At 40.1% G+C, this 16,030-nt stretch overlaps 1 protein-coding gene across 3 annotated transcripts in view; it reads right to left on the bottom strand.

Annotated features, from left to right (window-relative positions):
• The window catches only part of NF2 (NF2, moesin-ezrin-radixin like (MERLIN) tumor suppressor), a 47,406-nt gene extending 31,821 nt beyond the window's left edge, over positions 1–15,585 (bottom strand). Inside the window, exons 1-10 of one of the 3 annotated variants that reach the window (XM_072148590.1) lie at positions 15,310–15,585; positions 8,638–8,930; positions 7,377–7,502; positions 7,168–7,290; positions 6,983–7,066; positions 6,442–6,510; positions 5,903–5,985; positions 5,701–5,776; positions 1,509–1,643; positions 1,085–1,159 (exon numbers count right to left, since the gene is read on the bottom strand). In XM_072148590.1, coding sequence (XP_072004691.1) covers positions 1,085–1,159; positions 1,509–1,643; positions 5,701–5,776; positions 5,903–5,985; positions 6,442–6,510; positions 6,983–7,066; positions 7,168–7,290; positions 7,377–7,502; positions 8,638–8,751 — 885 coding nt within the window. In that variant the 5' untranslated portion in view covers positions 8,752–8,930; positions 15,310–15,585. Of the gene's footprint in view, positions 1–1,084; positions 1,160–1,508; positions 1,644–5,700; positions 5,777–5,902; positions 5,986–6,441; positions 6,511–6,982; positions 7,067–7,167; positions 7,291–7,376; positions 7,503–8,637; positions 8,931–15,068; positions 15,118–15,309 lie in introns of those variants that run through there. The other 2 variants (XM_072148573.1, XM_072148581.1) reach the window with 2 other exon arrangements.
• Positions 15,586–16,030: the final 445 nt, after the last annotated feature.

The following is a 16,030-nucleotide window of genomic DNA, read 5'->3' as shown; positions in this document are numbered from 1 at the left end:
AATTTCGATGAGCTTGTGCAAATTGTAGCCTCAGTTTCCTGTTCTTAGCTGAAAGGAGTGGCACCGGGTGTGGTCTTCTGCTGCTGTAGCCCATCTGCCTCAAAGTTCGACGTACTGTGCGTTCAGAGATGCTCTTCTGCCTACCTTGGTTGTAACGGATGGCGATTTGAGTCACTGTTGCCTTTCTATCAGCTCAAACCAGTCTGCCCATTCTCCTCTGACCTCTGGCATCAACAAGGCATTTCCGTCCACAGAACTGCCGTTCACTGGATGTTTTTTCTTTTTCGGACCATTCTCTGTAAACCCTAGAGATGGTTGTGCGTGAAAATCCCAGTAGATCAGCAGTTTCTGAAATACTCAGACCAGACCTTCTGGCACCAACAACCATGCCACGTTCAAAGGCACTCAAATCACCTTTCTTCCCCATACTGATGCTCGGTTTGAACTGCAGGAGATTGTCATGACCATGTCTGCATGCCTAAATGCACTGAGTTGCCGCCATGTGATTGGCTGATTAGAAATTAAGTGTTAACGAGCAGTTGGACAGGTGTACCTAATAAAGTGGCCGGTGAGTGTATATGGCAAATATGTTTCTCACACAGTGAGAAAATGTAGGTACATATATTGTTAACATGAACAATATCATTGTTTGTGGAACTAGACTACTTTGTGATGGGGATGGGTGGGTAAGAGCCCAAGGGAGGCCTAAATGGCCGGAATTATGGGTTATATCGTATAGGTTGGGGAAATGGGAGAAGCTAATCTCGCCTTCAATGAGGAGGAGAGGATGGGGAATAGGGTGGGGGGGCGTAGGGCTCTCTTACAGATTCCTTGCCGTTTGCTTTACCATACCACAGGGGGGCATAATAGATGAGAAAGGGAGGATATCAGATGTGCATAGCCTCACTTTGCATACAGAGATAGATGGGATGTAATTGATAAAATGACAAGTTATACTGATTCTTTTACCACAGATAATAATCTGATCTAGAACATGCTGCCTGCAGATCACAAGGCACTTTTGTGGGAATGCATACCCATTAATAAAACTTTTTAACTATTCGCAGATAGCATAATAACTCACCAGCTTGTTTACTCGCAATTTTGAGGAGTTAAATTTAAAGACATCAATCTTCTTATCAAGTGGTTTGATTGTAAACTAAAATAGAAGGATACATGTAAAATAAATTAATAGAATTGCAGTATTCTACATTACATGCTATTTAAACCCCGAAGAAAATTGAAAAATTGGCCTTGTAATAATGCCAGGTCTAGGAAATACAATGGACACATAATGTCATATTGTTATCTATGGACTATGGCTAAAGTCTTCAAAATTTAGTTCTCCAGTTTTTGCAAAACAACATCTCCTTCCATGCACTGACAATTAAGGGATGACGTTTTGCAAAAGCTGAAGAGACAAGAAGACAAAAGTATCAAAAGTAAAACTGCAGCACAAGAATAACAATATAACTGACAGAACAAAAAAAAATGCAACAATGAGTTACCTCCTTATCACTGTAAGAGATATTCCGGATTTCATTCCAGGGGAAAGATGTTTTAGGGGTCAATCTGTTTTCAGGGTCATAAATATGAAGTCCCAAGGCATCAACTCCTAGCAACAGCTCAGTGCCTTTCTTGTTCTGAAATTTTTGAAATTGGGAGACACAGGGAGTAGAATACAGACTGATAAGTTAATATACAAATATCCACTTGACCATAATTGGACATGAGAAGGCCCAACAACCCTTTGGGTTTGGCTGTCTGACCCAGACGTATTGCTCGTTGAACTTCCAATCCCGCAAATTGATGAACCTAACAACTATGACCATGACCATGATTGGTAGTAGCTAGGGGCATCAATTTACCGGAATGGCCGTTTGGTTGCCAATTAGTGCGGGTCAGGCAGCCGAACGTCAGGTCCCTTTATCTCTAATCATAATCAAAATGCTTAAAATATAAATATTATCCGAAATTGCATCTTGATGGGTGATAGAAAAAAGAAATGCTGTAAATCCATCCTTCCTACCCAGAAAACAGCAGTTACCCTGCCAGTTTTCCATTGACATAGCATCATTCAAACAGGCAATAAGGCATCCATACAGTGAATGTTAGCTCTAACATTAGTAATTGCAAATCTTCTTAAATTGATTGGATATCAAAATTAGAGAAAGAAGGATGATCACTTGATTTTGATGACCATTGATGATCATGATCATCCTGTCCTCTCTTGCATTTGTCTTTTGAGTGCTACTAGCCTTCTTTGGGGACTTTATTGACTTTATAATATTGTAAGGATGCAATATTCTAGAAATCACAGACTTGGAACGACCGGACTTCTCTTGCTATGGCTGATAGGGTCACCCGTTTGGCCTTCATCTGGACAACTTGCTGCTGTAGGATTTCAGTCACTTTTGAACGGCACACCATTTTGCAAAGTCAATGCAAAGAGGAAAATTAGGCTGCCAGTTAAATAGGGTTTGGTAGATAATTAAGAAAATTAGCACAAAGTGCTAGATTAAAACCAATAACTTGCAGGTATCTGGGATATGGTCAATTACATTGCTGTTAACATTTCAGGCAGTTTTTCGGCAAAAAAAAAGAGAATGTCCTCATTAACTAGAGGGAGTGACAGAAAATAGAACTGCGCCAGAAAATTCCGGCCATGCGCCAAAAAATGAAATATTGTGGTGTAACAAACTAGACCAACTTATAGGAGGTGCAAATTACAACTCACTTGTCTTAGGGCTCTTTCACATTGGCGTTGTTTTTCATGTCCATGGTTCAGTGATTACCATGGATACATTACAAAGCCATTTATTTCTATGGGTGTTTTCACATTGGTTTGTATTATCACTGACCCGTTGTTCGTGGAAACAATTACGAAACATATCCTATATTTTTCAATGATGCGGATCACGGAATGCAATAGAAGTCAAAGGGTCCACAAAAAAAAAAAAAAAAAACTGATGAACTATCCATTTTTTTTCACCGATAAGGCCGAAAAACCAGCCGTGAGGTTTTCAAAGCAAATGTTAAACTTTCAGGTTTTTTTTTGCAGACACGGAGACAAAACGAAAGAAAAGCTGAGACACAAGAGAGCCAAAACACATCAGATGTGCAACTGAAGCTGAGCACCAACGCCAGTGTGAAAGAGCCCTTATACAGCACCAGGTTAATCATTCTGCATCAGACACAGTTATTTATCTGGCGCCTCTGCACTCTCCCCTATAGGGAACAGAATGTTAACATGATGTTAATGCATTAGGGAAGCTGTATTAACGTCTCAATGAAAGTTTACTTCAAGATCCACATGTAATAGATTAGAGAAGTACTTTCGGGGGAACTTATTCAATGGAGAATTAATTAGGAACATTAAACCCTTGGTGGCGGTATCAGTTAATGGTCACCTGTTCTCTTATTTCCAGGGGATGCCCCATTTCACAACTTTATTCTTACCATTGAACCACTTCTTCAGGCACTTAGACAAAATGAAGATATAATTGTTACCATAGGAAATAATATCGGCCTTCACAGACTAGCTTTAATTTTTTGTTTCATAACCACAGATATCCCTTATTAATCTTCTTTGCTATATAACTTTGTCCTTTTATAAAATAAACTTTCAAAAAAATAAAGCTTTAAATGTTACATTAGACAAGGAACTGGGGAGGTGCTTGAGGGAATCCTTTCCGCTGGTCCCACATTTGGGGATACATTTGACATTGTGACATTGCTAGTTGTTTCCATCAAATTTCCTGCATTTCTTAAAAATATTAAGAAAGATATGGACTTGTAGTCAAAAAAGCTATTCTCCTGGATGGGTAGATGTTCGATTATAAAAATGAACATTCTACCAAGGATATTATATTTATTTGAAACTCTCCAGATCTTTGTCCTAAATGTTTCTGAAAAAGGAACCTCAATATTATGTCCTTTTATTTGGAAGAATAAATCTGTGTAATTTTGAATGTTCATTGTGTATTGGGGATTTGGGGATACGATACAAAAAAGCTTATTACTTAGCCTTTCACCTAACCTTAGTAATAGACTGAAATAACCGTCCTAGTATAAAAGTCTGGGTATAAGTGACCCCTTCTTATGGTTCTTCTGTGGTTAAAAAGGTCAGCATACGAAACTAACTTACATCCTTACATATTGTCTACTCTTTTAGTGTTTACTAAAGTACTTTAGTAAACCATCTCCTTCCCCTTCACCTGTATTTCCTATACTACAAAATCCATATTTTACTCCTGCCTGACAGATTCACGCTTTTGGATGTATCATGATGAAGGTCTATTTAGTTATCTATATTATTTGAAAGGAAACTCTTGGTTTTGCATTGTAGATGGCACAATAGGATTTTGCTGAGCACTCCAACTTCACCATTTCCTACTTTCATCCTGACCCAAGTTTATCTAATCGGCCACTCAAAAAGTGTGAAATACTCTATATGGATCAGGGATATCTTCAGCACTCTCTTTGTTTAATGCTATATTGAAGTCGATCTCTCTAGAGATACACCCCTGATTTATTAAAAATTTAATTCGAACATTATCTGATGAACAAGTAAAAATGTTTTTTAGCTTGGTCCACATCTCATCTATATTAAGTGGTAAACAAGAACTTAGTTATAAACTATTAACTACATGGTATAATGTTCCTACTAAACTAAATGCAATGAACACGAGGATACCTGATATATGCTGGAGATGTGAAAATTCTGAGGGAACCCCTTAATACATATATTTTGGGAATGCCCTAAATTACGTTCAATTTGGGAAAAGGTGTTGGAGAATCTTCTCAGATTCTGTTATACATATCGTCCCTTCCTTGTTATTTTACTAAAATTGTCTTTATATGTCAATTACATTTTATGAAAACAATGTAATTAGATACTTGGTTTATGCTATGAGGGCATGTAATCCTCTCAGATGGAAGATTCAGGATCCTACCACTGTTTGGGATTGCTTACAGAGGATATTAGAAGAATAGAATGGAAGAACTTACATCTTTTATCCATAACTTACAGACTAATTACCAATCTATTTGGTTTCTATAGTTATCTTTCCAGGTTTCTCCAGAATATTTCTCCCTTATCAGGAACCAGATGTAGTGGCAGCTTGAGGGATGGGTGGAGGTGGCCAGGGGTATTATCCACCATTTCCATTTTTTATCCTCCATTTTCTTTTTTTCTCTACACTGTTTTATTGTATTTCTCTATGGGGTTGGAGGGGGTGGTTTTCTAGTTTTATCATGGTTAAATTGTTAAGAAATTGATAAGAAAAAGAGAGGCACAAATTTTAAGAATAAAAATAAATGACTCCCATACTTTCATTTATCTTTCGATGGAAACGGACCTGCATGTTGGTCCAATCTCACAGACTGAACATTGCACAAGACAGGGAGTCGTTGAATCATATAGACATATGATGAAAGTACTTCCTGTCTGGTGGCTGATCTGCAGTATTGCCACTTTAACAGTAAATTGAATACAGGCGCTGCAGTTTGGTCATCAGACAGGGAGCCCTTGCATCATATTTCTGTAAGATACAAGGATCCCCATCTTGTGTAATGTATGCTGTCTATGGAAAAGGATCAACATAGGTCTGTTTCCATGGCCTGTACATGTTCATAAGCAACTGGCCAAAGACAAATAAAAACTTTTCCAATAATGTTAATAATTAATAAATTACTTACCCTTATGAGAAAATAATTTACTCCGTACATCTCTAATTCTTGTGCTATTTTCAGGTATTCCATTTCCGCTTCATCTCTTAAAAAAAAAAAAAAAAAAACACACACAATAGCTGCATAAGGCTCAGTTTATTTTTAAAATTTCAAAAACAATCACCGAAAGCAGTGTTTGTCAGTGCTATCACTGCAATGTTTGTCTTCTTACCTAGTTCTCCCACGGTGTTCAGCATGCCATGCAGTGATCCTCTCCTCCCACATCTCCGGAGTCATCTGATATAGGTTTATCACCTAATTAACACAAATAATTATCAACATAATAATATTCAAAGGTGCTCTACACTGAAATGTTGCTTCCCATGAAATAAACTTCACCCCAACACAACTGCATCTGAGGTGCTGCCTTTCTTCATGTAAATAATAACATTCAAACACAAAATTTCACTTTGACTGCACATTAAGTACTGTAAATTATGTACATGGCGATACTGGAGTCATGAACAAAACCGTGACAATTATGGGAAAATGGGGATGTGTAAAGGTTCAGATATGAAAATGGTCTGAATGTGTCTTTACAGACATTGATTTGATTTTGATATTGATTTGTAAAGCAGTATGGAGTATGATGGCGCTATAAAAATAAAGATTTTGATTATTATCCAAGATGGTTAGTGCATGACAATGTTACAGGTAAAATGAATATTCAATTATTGTTTTAGTTGCGATCTTTACATGGTGCTTGCTCACCCTTTTTGGTAGTAGCTCCTCCTCTGCCAAGAATCCCCGTTTGTGTACAGATGCATCATAATCGCCATACTAAAAAGGGCAAAAATAAACAAGGTAATGAGTAAAAACGTGAGGATACCGTTATTAGTTATTACCCTTTATTGGCAAACATCAAGGGACATGTAACATATTTTTGACTCATTTGGTTGTTTCTTTTTTTGCACCAGTTTTAGGTGCATTGGTGAATTTGCGCTTTGCACGAACAGACCTATGACCAGAGAAAAGACTGTCCAAACACAGACAGGTGTAGGATCTGCTTTGATTTCTGTGGCTCAGACAAAAGGCTTGCACGTGTGGACATGGAAACAGCGGTTCCCCAGTGACATGAGCATTAGATAAAGCTGACAAGAATAGTAGTTTCCACATCTAAACCGAGGCATCAGCCTTATTCAGGTAAATCCCATTGAATAGGCTTAGCATTTAGCAATTGCTGTCAATTTCATTATAAATCAGTGACAGAAAGTACAAGAACCATAATATAGAGGTTTAAGAGAAAACTGACCTTTGCTTGAACAGCATAGGACGCTAGCAGCACAGAAGCCTCTGGTGGGCAATATACTTTCTCATCTAGTATCTGCTTTTTAACCTGTTTAAAATAGTTAACAGAAGAGTTGACTATGTACATCCAAAGCAAAAACAAACAAAAAAACACAACAGTAAATATATATGTAACAGTAAGACAACCACCTGCAGGAAAAATAGATGCTGAGTGATGTCCTGTACAAGTTCTTCCTCCACATTTTCTGGGTAAAACTTGGCTAAAAAATGGAAAGTAACAGGCTCTTCTTTGGGAACATCATGATCCAATACCTATGGGGCAAAACATATAACATGAGATTGGGTAATCACATATTATGATTGTTATAAAACTAAAATACTTGATGTTTTAAAGTTACCTTTTTATCCATTTTTAACCATGCTATAGTGTCCTTAACAGTGTACTGGAGTCCAAAGAACCAGGTTTCACGAAGCCCTAAGGTACGACATACCAGATCAAAAAGATCTTTCCCCTTCCATTTTACCTAAGAGACAGCATGAATATATGTATTATTTTATCAATATTAGGTTGACATGTTATCAGTATAATCATATCTAAAGAAGAGAAAGTTGAATGGTCATCTTTTTCTTAAAAGGGAACCTGACATCAGGATTTCACATTTTCACCTAATGACAGGTTCCCATAGCCTTTTTAACGCTAATTCCCAAACAGCTCTTATAACATTACTCCTTCCACTCACTTTTAAAAGTTCATAAAGTATACCTGGCTCCCTACAAGCAAACTGCATAGAGTCATCATCATTATCTGCACACTGCTCTCTCCAATCTACTTTATTCTCCCCCCTCCCTTCTGCAAGCATATCTCGGTCATGTCTACATGAGGGAGAGGGAGCAGGAAGTAGTGTTGTAAGCAGTTGTCTGTAAGCACAGTTCATATACAAGGCGCACTGGACTATAAGGCGCACCTTTGATTTCTGAGGGAATCAAAGGATTTTTTGTGTGCCTTATAGTCCGAAAAAAAAGGTAAGCATCTAGCCCCTCGATCATAAAGTGGGTATGTTTCATGGCAAAACAAACCACCGCCATATCCATTACAATAAACATGGCCTTGACAGAAAGGGGTCAGGTAGAAATAAAAATGGAATTGAAGATAGATTTGGGTGTATATTACATCTGTATATGTTGTCCATAGCAACCAGTCCCAGCGCATCTTTGAATTGGGGCTGTGCAAAAAAAAACACAGTCATAGACCGTGTTTATACCTCGCTTTTCCTATCCATTTTAAGGATGCCCGACGTATCTTCACAATGGAAAGCAGGATATACAATATATCCTCCGATTTGTTTCCTCCCCCTGAAACTATATGATATATTTGATATGACCATTGGACCCCCCAGGCTTTCACTAGGCATCCAACAGCATTACTTATGGCAACAATACTGGTAAGTGTTGTACAGGAGTTTCCCTTTAAGGCTAAGTGGGCACATCCAAGCGTTGTAAACAACGGCCTATGTGTCATTCAGCAAGTGTTTGGTCCCACAGAAACAACAGCTAGCACTCTGGAACAAACAATTTTCAGGCCTTATGCACATGGAAATTATGTTTTTAAATAAAAAAAATACTTTTCATTCAGCGCTAGAGGAGACCGGTTGTCTTTACCTCACAGTTGAATTCCATTTCTGCGTCCATTGTAATGATTCTGACTGTGAATGTTTTAGGTTGTTTCCGCTTCAGAGAGCTGAAGCTCATTCTTGAAGCAATTGCTCCAGCCATAGTAAATGTTCCTTAAGTTCTTATGGATGTGAAACAACCCAACAAAAGGTCTCCTTAGTTATCTGATAAAACAGCAAGTTTCTTCATCCATGTTTCTTATTGCTTATACACTTGAAAATCCAGGTTTTCTCCATGGCAGTCTCCTCTATAAAACATGGCGTTGGAGCGGGAGATCAATCCTGAAATTTTGAAAAAAACAAAACAAAAAACAGTTAGCAATGTAAAATAAATTAGAAGCAGAGACAAAAGTATCTGTAGGTTATAAAAATGACATGAAATCTTTTATTCCATAGAAGGTGTGCAAAGGAGTTAACCAGTTATCCTAGGAAACCTCTCTGTCATTACTGACTGATGACACATCCAGGGGTCATCATACATGAACAACAAAGAGGTTCATGGCAGTGTGTCAGCGTTAATGGACAAAATACTAAACCATTGCTGTAGCTCCTCTATTGCCAGTATCATGGGGGTCTCAGAGGTTACACTTTTAAAAATGGGAATATCAACCTAACCCTTTAGTGATATTGCCAATTTTGGATCTAAAAGTGCGTGTCCCCAATCTCAGATGTGGGAAGAATCAAACCAGTTAAAGGGAACCTGTCACCACATTTTCACATAAACAGCTAGGGACATGTTCCCATAGAACCCTATTAACTAACTGGCCGCCTTCTTTAACCCCTTAACCACCTGGCCCTTTTTTGTTTTTTCATTTCCATTTTTCACTCCCCACCATGAAAAATCTATAACTTTTTATTTTTACATGTACAGAGCTGTGTGATGGTTTGTTTTCTGTGTAACAAATTGCACTTCATAGTGATGGTATTTAATATTCCATACCGTGTACTGGGAAGCGGGAAAAAACTTCCAAATGCAGTGAAAATGGTGAAAAAAAAGTCATGCTACCACTTTAGGACTGTGCGACCTTTTGATCACTTTTTAATGAATTTTTTATATTTTTCAAAAAGGCAAAGATTGCCATTTTCGACTTTGGGCGCTAGTTTCTGTTACGGGGTTAAACACAGTGAAAAAAAGTTATTATATTTTGATAGATGTTCGGACGTGGCCATACCTAATGTGTTTAAAAATTTAAATGCATGTATATGACTTTCCCTAGAAGTCATAAATAAACAGTAAAAATCATAGCTTATTTTTTAATATAATTTTATTTTTTACTTTTTTTATTTTTACTATTTTTCAGAACACCTGGGGTACTTTAACCCTAGGTTATTTGATTGATCCTACCATATACTGCAATAGTACAGCATGGCAGTATATGGGGATTATCCTCCTCATTCATTATAATGTGCAAATTGCATATTGTAATGAATGGGTTAAACGAGAAAGCCTCAGGTCTTCGGAAGACCTAAGGCCGTCGTGGCAACCGATCGCTGCTCCCCGATGATGTCACAGGGAGCAACAAGCTTCACCTTTTTGAACCCGCCAGCAGCGATGGACAGGATAACAACCGTGATCGGTGTTACCGGTAAGTGTTTCCCGCAATATGCTTACCAGCTATGGAGAGGTTTCAGCTCGTGAGCCCTCTCCATGCACCCACATTCTGTAATAGTATGGCATGTGTCGGGAAGGGCTTAAGTTAAAATTGTTTCCCTTACATCCCCATAAATCAACCTTATATTACCCTACCTTGCATTAGGGGGTGTGTCCTGCTTGTCTGGCCCTTTCAATCTACTCTTCCCCATGCCACATGCCATTCGGCACTTCATGTCATGTGACCAGCGTGATGTCATCTCAGGTCCTATACCTTTTATATTTGCAAAATGTACCCCCTGTATGCATCTGATCAAATGAAATCACTGGATCCTCCATGGACTGATTGGGGTAGGTAGAATGCCACTTTGTGGTCCGAAAGTGAACAGTGCAGTAAGTGTATTCTTAGACTATACCAAAGTTACCCTTTCTGCAAGCGAACATGAGCTTCAACAGGCCACTGACATGCAATATTTATGACATATCCACGGGAAATTACAGGACTTACTATTACAGCAGTCTAAGCTACCGGATGATGGATACAAGGAGACACTAAGGGCCAAAAGTATTCTTCAACAGACACAGTCATTAGAAAAATTGTTAGGGTGTGCTGAAAAACATCCTTGTTTGCTATATCCAGTAGAAAAACTGAAAACACTATTGTGTTAAAATGTAATCATATAAATAGTCTCAGGCAAACAGGTGCGACTATAGAAATGTTTTGCATTTATGCAGAGGGGCACTTTTTTTCTATTTATTTGGGCATTATATATTTTACATTTGTGTGTGTGTTTTTTTTTTTGTTAAAAATATGTCCCTTGATAAGCCAAACTTCCAACCTTAAGACTACAACTCCAGCTCCACGAAAATGGTCACCAACTCCATGACTGGGACTTCACAGTCCTGAGACGTCCTCACTGCTCCCAGGTCCTCTTCTGCCCCCAATGCTCTGTGTCCTGACACTGGTTGTATGTGTCAAGGTCAGGACCCAGAGCAGATTAGCTCCAGGAGAGGACCCAGGAGTGATAATAATCCACACCGGGATAGGTTATTTATACATGATTGGTCACTAAGGGCATCCATATTGTCATCTGTCCTAAACATGACAATGTGCACATGAAGCTGTCACGTGTTCTTTGTAAATTATACAATAAGAATGATACAATATGATTATACAATAAACATGTGGTTTATGTTATTGGATCCATTTGCGTGTATTTTTGATACGTGTGATGAGTTGCCCGCTTAGTCTCACTTTTACAACTTTTTGCGGTATGCAACTTTTTAGCCCCACTAAGTAGCTCACATAAGTAAGTCTGGGTCTAGCATGCTTTGTTTAGGGATTAATTAGGTCCAAGAATGGGACCATTTCGGAGCCCAAAAGTCTCACAAGTTGAACAACCATCTGGGATACAAAGATAAATATGGCCACTGCATTAAATCCTGGAGGCAGCTAGCTTTGGTACGCTGCTTGATTCTGCACCTAAAAAAAAAACGTCTCAAACTGGGAGAAGTCGCAAAAAAAGAAAAAGAAATCAATAGGAGTGATACATGCCCCACCTATATATTTCAACTGCCATGTAGCTGCATTTCAGGGTCACAACGGGCTATCTTCCCCTTAGGCTGCGGTCAAAGGTTGCCTTTTATTTGCATTTAATGCATGCATTTTCGAACAGCTGAAGAGGTGTCGACATTGCGTTTACAAAATGCAACGTGTGCCATTAAAACGGTCCAAAAATGCAACGTGTGACATCACCCCAAGTCTTCTGTCACACGTCGCGTTTTGTTGAGTCTAGCGCAAGCGGTTTTTTAAATGAACTGAAAATGCATGCTTTAAAATGGTACAAAAACGCAACGTGTGACATCATCCTAGATGCAAGCGGAACCACTGACCAGATGGGGTAGTCTCCTTCCAGCTTCAGTGTGCTAGGACACCAGATCAGCAGGTGTGCAACACTACAAATCTCATATTAAGTTTTCCCACAGAGAAAAGTTAGGCCCTATCCAGTGGATCGTGCCTAACTTGCTGATCAGTGGGGTCTCAGCACTGAGAAGGCACTGATCACGAAAACGAGGGGTAGGACCCCTTGTCGCCCCTTCAAACTAATGGAGCACATGGGTGCGTATGACTGTTCTGCTCCATTAATCTCTATGGAGCTGAGGGAAATTGACCAATCTCCGTCAACTCCATAGAGATTAATGGAGCAGAATAGTCAGGCGCGGCCGTCTACTTGATTAGTCTGAAGGACTGATCAGCACGTTAGGCCCTATCCACGGGATATGGCCTAACTTTTCTTTGTGGGAAGACCACTTTAAGGACATATCTTAGTGTTTGCATCCTTTGTTAACCCCTTAACGCTCTGCGCCGTAGCTCTACGGCGCAGAGGTACAGGAAAAGTATGATGAGGGCTCACGGGCCTCTTCATACAAAGGTGGGGGTTGTTGCATATTGCAGCAAACCCCCACCACTAATAACCGCGGTCGGTGCTTGCAACGATCGCGGATATTAACCCTTTCATTCCCGCGGCAAAGTCGCCGGCAGCATTTAAAATACGCAGCGATCGGTTGCCATGGTAGCCATGATGCCTATCTGGCATCTGCAGATTCGTTACAATGAGCCAGTGGCTCATTGTAATGAATGAGCTGCAAAAATGCCATATATTGCAATACAGAAGTATTGCAATATATGGTAGGAACGATCTGACCATCTAGGGTTAATGTACCCTAGATGGTCTAAGAATTAGTGAAAAAAAAAAAAAGTTAAAAAAAAAATGTAATAAAATATTAAAAATTCAAATCACCCCCCTTTCTTTAGAACTGATATAAAACATAATAAAAAGTAAAAATCAAAGACACATTAGGTATCGCCGCGTCCGAAAATGCCCGATCCATCAAAATATAAAAACTGTTACGGCCAGCGGTGACCTCCGAGACAGGAAATGGCGCCCAAATGTCCGAAATGCGACTTTTACACCTTTTTACATCACATAAAAAATGGAATAAAAAATGATCAAAATGTTGCACAGACCTCAAAATGGTAGCAATGCAAACGTCGCCTCATTTCGCAAAAAATGACACCTCACACAGCTCCGTGCGCCAAAGTATGAAAAAGTTATTAGCTTCATAGGATGACAAAAAAATGTTTTCTTTTTTTTTACACATTCGTTTAATTTTTGAAAATGTATTAAAACACAATAAAACCTGTATAAATTTGGTATCACCGCGATCGCACCGAACCAAAGAATAAAGCTGAGGTGTTATTTTGAGTGCACAGTCAAAGTCGTAAAAACCGAGCCCAATTTTTCCACATTTGTAATTTTTTTTCAGCTTCGCAGTTCACGGCATGTTAAAATAAATAACATTATGGGAAAGTAAAATTTGTCACGCACAAAATAAGCCCTCACACAGGTCTGTACACGTAAAAATGAAAAAGTTATGGATTTTTGAAGGTGGAGAGTGAGAAATGAGCGAAAAAACCCTGTGTTGTTGCTATGTTGCCAGTGTTGAGTACAGTCAAGTCAATTTATTATTAAACTTGTTTCTTCAAACCCATGCTAAGTTTCACAAAATGTAAAGTTTCTTGGGTCAATTTACCTAGAAGTAACTGGGAGCCCATGGATGAGGATGAAGCCAGTTACCGGTTTGATCTACATCACTGTCACATCACAGCACATATTTCTATTTTCAGGCTGGCAGTACTCTCAGACAACTGGCCCCAGTGCAGACCGACACCATTCCAACAAGAGCAGACCCAGCGAAGGCTGGGATCCTTCTCACATGACCCATCCTCAGTCTGCCAATCTCAAGCCATTAGCCCAAGCACAGGTCTACACTGTTTTCACACAAGTAGCCAGGCCAGCTCCAATCTCACACACGTCACAGCGCTATTCTCACATAAACATCCCCAGGGCAAACCATCACCAACACAGCACAAGCCACATTGACCCTACACAACCAAAGCTTCCTGCATGAAGGCACAAGCCTGTACATAAGGATCACTACAAGTATTACCCTACACTGGCAGACCTTCCTCCATGAAGTTGTGCCATGTACATAAGGATCACTACATGTATTACCCTACACTGGCAGACCTTCCTCCATGAAGGCACATGATGATCACTACAAGTATACCCTACACCAGTGATGGCAAACCTTTTAGAGGCCGAGTGCCCAAACTACAACAAAGACCCACTTATTTATCACAAAGTGCCAAAACAGAAATTTAATTTGTGATTTATACTCCCTTCTCTGTCACAGTTTTCATTGATACCAGCACCTGAGGACACCAATAAAGCAGAAAATAGTCCCAGGTAGAGCTGTCACTTTAAAATAGCTCTGTGCACAGCAAGTCCTGGGCTTTCTGGGACTGCAGGAAGATACCTGGAGTCATCTCTGGTGATGGCCTGAGTGCCCACAGAAAGGGCTCTGAGTGCCACCTTTGGCACCAGTGCCATAGGTTGGCCATCACTGCCCTACACTGCCAGACCTTCCTGCATGAAGTTGTGCCATGTACATAAGGATCACTACAAGTATTACCCTACACTGGCAGACCTTCCTCCATGAAGTTGTGCCATGTACATAAGGATCACTACATGTATTACCCTACACTGGCAGACCTTCCTCCATGAAGGCACATGATGATCACTACAAGTATACCCTACACTGCCAGACCTTCCTGCATGAAGGCACATAAGGATCACTACAAGTATACCCTACACTGCCAGACCTTCCTGCATGAAGGCACATAAGGATCACTACAAGTATACTACAAGTATCACTACATGTGCCATAGGTAAAAGGCCAGCAGTAAGTTAAAAGGAGAATCATACCCCAGGATAATAGTAAACACCCAGCAGTGCCGCCTCTTCCTATCACAAGGTAAACTAAATAGCCCTATGGGGTGAGCCCTTCCTTTCTATATACACTGACCAGTCACACACATCCGCCAAGGCACTTCTCGTATACAATGAACTATTGCGCTCCCCTCAGGCCCCAGCACCAGCCTCCCGCACAGCGCGCACCAGGGCCGCCGCTCCGCACATTATTCCGTACAAAGAACTTATCACTTACATTCGTTCCGTAACGGTGTTTACCGGAAGCTGCGGAAATCTGGAAACACCAGAGCACTTCCCTGCAGCCTGAAGCCCCGCCCAGAATCCGCATCCAGCCAACCAACGTTTAGAAAAATACACCAGTAGTAGAAGCGCTTAGAACATGATCTCCCTTGTTGATATGGGAAAAGCTCAGTGATTGGCCTTCGGTGATGCTGTGCGACTCGTACTGATACTGTTGTAAGTGCGGATGTCCTGTGTGTGGAGCGAGGGAGGAAGAGGCTGGTGATGGGAAGTCCGGCTCTTTTCTGTGCGCTGGATCATTAGGCTACGCTCACTGAAATGAGCCGGCTCTTTTGAGCATCTGAACGGCTCCCTATTAATTATAATATAGTAAGCCTCTGTTCAGGGGCGGAGTCAGCTATTATCGGCTCCCTGCCCGGAGCTCATTAGTGTAGGGTGAATTTAGCACTAGAGAGACGGACGGGTCAGGGGGAGGAGACCCCAATAAACAACATATGTCCTGTCCTTCTGCCTGACCCCATCATAATCTGACGGGAACGGCTCACCGGATGTGCTCTCAAGTAGGAGCCGGCTCCCATCATTCCCTGATAATATTTGAACATGATACAGTATTATTACTCTAAGGCCTCATTCACAGGAGCATAGCCTTGTGTGTGCTGGCCAGGTCTTATCCCACACGTGTTGTTTTGGATGCGCCAGAACCATGCGTTTTTGAA

This window comes from Engystomops pustulosus, chromosome 1 (genome assembly GCF_040894005.1).
Source record: "Engystomops pustulosus chromosome 1, aEngPut4.maternal, whole genome shotgun sequence".
Classification (NCBI taxonomy): domain Eukaryota; kingdom Metazoa; phylum Chordata; class Amphibia; order Anura; family Leptodactylidae; genus Engystomops; species Engystomops pustulosus.
Note: the sequence above shows the minus strand (reverse complement) of the source record. Positions and strands in the feature narration are given on the sequence as shown.